We start from the raw sequence: 3,672 nt of genomic DNA, 5'->3' as shown, positions 1-3,672 counted from the left end.
CAAAGCTGCCCATGGACACATAAATATCTGATATCAACAACGATAAGCTCATTTAAGATCCCATTTAAACTTTTTGTCACATAGATCACAAAAAAATACATTTTATTAATTCATCCAAATTAAATGGGTTGAGCTATTATTCTTCAGTTAGAAGGTTTTCATACCAAAAATTCACTGGTTATTGTGCAGACTACTATTACAAATGTTTTGCCTAACAAAAAATGTACAAATGAAATATCACATATTGATAATCTACTTCAATGCAATTTTTGATTGCCTCATTCTTTTGAAGACCTTTTTCAGAGACAGTTTGATTTCCTGAGTCTGTAGAACATAAATCAGTGGGTTCAGAGCTGGAGGTATGACCGCTGCAAGAGAAAGACTAATTATCCTTGCATTGCGAGGCATTTTAGCGGCAACACTAAAAGTGACCAGAATAGGTAAGTAATAAATAATCACCAACATTAAATGGGCACTGCATGTTTTAAAAGCCTTCATCCTATCCTGCGCTCCAGCTATTATAGCCAAAGCTGCACCAATGCACAAGTAAGATATCAAGATAAAGAGCAATGGAGCCCAAAGAATAAAAAATGGTAACACTATGGAAATGATATCATTGGGCCGATAGTCATTGCAGGCAAGTCGATAGAGCGGCCCATGGTCACAGAAATAGCTGTTGATAACAACAGACCTGCAGAAGGACAGTGGTATTACAAGCCCTACATCTATCAAGTTGATAAGGATGGCAATAATCCAGCAAGCAGCTACCAGTGAGAACATGGTCTTCAGACTCACAATGATCTGATAACGCAATGGAAAGGTGATCGCCACTAGCCTGTCGAAGGAGAGTACAACCAGATTAAGAGACTGCATGGTGAGGATTAAATAATAAAAAAACGAATAGGTTAAGCAGTTGCTGTACGAGATGTACCTGTGGTCGAACCAGAAGGTGTCGATAACCTTGGGCACCAGTGCGGAGCTGCCGACCACGTCTACAAACGCCAAGTTAAACACAGCAATATACTTTGGAGTCTTGAGACTCTGGTCTAAGCAGATCAAGGCCATCACTATCCCGTTTTCCACCACTGACATGATGTAGAGCACCAGTAAAAATAAATAGTAGTAGTTAACATGAGGGATGCCTGAAAAGCCACTGATAACAAAGTATGCTGGTCTCACAATAGTCATGTTAGAGTACATGGTTTGTATCCAACTGATGTTAGAGAGCTTGGCCAGCTCCTCTCTGTTTACGTATTTCAATCGCTCTCTGTCTCTTCTTTCTCTCCCTCTCTCCAGGGTGATGTGTGGGGTGAGCAACTTTATGGCTCACTCTATAAAAGAGTGAGCCATAAACATTGTCATCATTGTCATCATTAGCAGATACAGCCTCAGGAGCAGACAGGAGGGGGGCCTCAGGGGCCCGGGCTCCGGCCCCTACGCTCTGATTGGCTAAAGTTCTCTCGCCCAAAATAAATTAATTTCATTGTTGATATATCAGATTAAACAGAATCCTTATCCTTCTGTCATCAATATAACTGGGGGGGGGGGGGGGGGTTGTCCCCGTACTGCCCCTCACAACTGACTGACCGGCTCAATGGGGTATTCCACAAAGCCGGTTTTATCACATAACCGGGTAAGTTAACCCAGGGTTTGCGGTAACCCTAGGTTTTCCGTTCCAAAATGAACACGGTATGTTAGTTACTATAGAAACATAGGCTCTGAATCTGAATCTGCTCTGAAAAAAGTAATATGGTTGGTCTTTACAATGTTTTGTAATGAACTCTCGCGGTTCACTGTTGTCAACCAACTGTAGTGACCGAACATTGATTCTGAAAGAGCAAAGTGTTATTGGTGCAAAGTCCAGAAGTAATTCTTACAAAAACTGGTACTTTAATGTTTCGATAAAGCCAGGACAGATGGGGTCCTTTTTGACCATCGCTACACTTGTATGATGGCTGTTTGTTATGGTATAGGTGCATGTAGTTAAAATATTGTACTTTATTATTATATATTGGTGTAGAATATGGTGTGCAAGATTATATTGCAGGGGCGATATATAGCCACCATGTGTGGCTAGCCTTTACAAGCTGTTGGAAAATCTGTCTTTTCATTTGTTTCAGTGATGTCACAATTGAGTGCACTTGGATTGTAGGCTCGATAGATCAGTCTACCAGTCATACATCTAGGGACACTCCACCTGTGATGTCACTAAAACAAAGGAAAAGCCAGATTCCTCGGTGAATGTGCTGTGTGGCGACCCTCAGGGTTCTGTTCTCATGCCAATTCCTTTTTCCTTTCTTCCCTTGGTGACTATCCTTAGAGAATATGGCACCTCTCTCTACTGCTATTCGGGTTAGGTATAATGGAGAAAAACGTCCTTCCGAACCTACCGTATTTGCTGTATCTCATGAACTACTGGTCTGAATGACTTGGAACAAATCTCCGTCCCCATACATTTCATCAAAGCTGTCGGGTCGATAAAACACACTTCTAAATCTAACAAATTATTAAAATATGAGAATTAATAAAGGAGGGTGTGGGAGTGTGTGTGAATGATGGCAGGTTTGAGCAGCCTCAGTCGGATTGGACTGTTGTCAATTGAGTAATCAATGTGTAAAGGTTACACCAGGAATGCATCATTATCAAACCTTCCGGTTTATTACAATAAACCGGATTGTGAACCCCAGCACTCTGCGCCTTTGTCTGGAGGGGCCCAAAAGAAGTGGGGTCACTTAGGTGGAGACCGGAAGCCAACGGGTTGGATCGTGGAAGCCAACGGGGTGGAGTGTGGAAGCCAATGGAGTGGCATGTAGCTTTTTCCTTCACTACAGATTGATAAATTAAGGAGCAACCCATTAATGTAATCCCGATGGGATTGGGCATATAAACACATTCTAAGTACATCCAATGTGCACACACACACAAGCACACACACACACACACACACACACACACACACACACACACACACACACACACACACACACACACACACACACACACACACACACACACACACACACACACACACACATTTATATAAAATGGTCAAATGCATGGATATTAAAACACACAGAAAGGATCAAATAAGTGCTGGGTACTTAAAGGCACCCAGTGCAACTTTATGTAAACATTCAATGAAAAATAAACATTCAATTTCTAGTCTTTTTTACACGTAGTAAGTTTCAATCACTCCATACCATTACATATCGACATTCAAGGAGCAAAGATGAGACGTCGCTGTGTGGTGAGAACTGATAGAAAATCGTAAACAACAACAATCGCCGGTGGGGAGAAGCCATTTTTCCATTGACTGGAAGCCTGCTTTATTTATTGTAGGTTACAAAAAATAAAGAAAAGGGCGGCATTGTTGTTGTTATCGATTTTCTATCAGTTCTCACCACACAACGACGTCTCATCTTTGCTGCTTGAATGTCGGTATGTAATGGTATGGAGTTATTGAAACTTACTACGTGTAAAAAAGACTAGAAATTGAATGTTTATTTTTAAGCCTCGAAAGTTGCACTGGGTGCCTTTAAACAAATACTTTGAAAAATGCCTTTTATAATTTTTCTGCAGGGATGTTCTAGTCCAGTGGTTTTCAAACTGTGGGGCGCGCCCCCCCTGGGGGACGCCAGAGTTCTTCAGGGGGGGCGCGACGTGAGAAAAAAA

At 41.6% G+C, this 3,672-nt stretch overlaps 1 protein-coding gene across 1 annotated transcript; it reads right to left on the bottom strand.

The window, feature by feature from the left end:
• Positions 1 to 252: 252 nt before the first annotated feature.
• Positions 253 to 1,330, bottom strand: LOC115547868 (olfactory receptor 2A12-like). The gene has a single exon (XM_030362362.1). The coding sequence runs from the start codon at positions 1,198 to 1,200 to the stop codon at positions 253 to 255; it is 948 nt and encodes a 315-aa protein (XP_030218222.1). The 5' UTR covers positions 1,201 to 1,330.
• Between the last annotated feature and the right edge of the window lie 2,342 nt (positions 1,331 to 3,672).

The sequence above is a fragment of the Gadus morhua genome, chromosome 7, assembly GCF_902167405.1.
Source record: "Gadus morhua chromosome 7, gadMor3.0, whole genome shotgun sequence".
Taxonomy (NCBI): domain Eukaryota; kingdom Metazoa; phylum Chordata; class Actinopteri; order Gadiformes; family Gadidae; genus Gadus; species Gadus morhua.
This window is presented reverse-complemented; position numbering and strand designations above follow the sequence as displayed.

What these genes read in the sequence shown, in the direction of transcription:
- LOC115547868 (XM_030362362.1), bottom strand. Translation starts at nt 1,200, where the DNA reads ATGTACTCTAACATGACTATTGTGAGACCAGCATACTTTGTTATCAGT.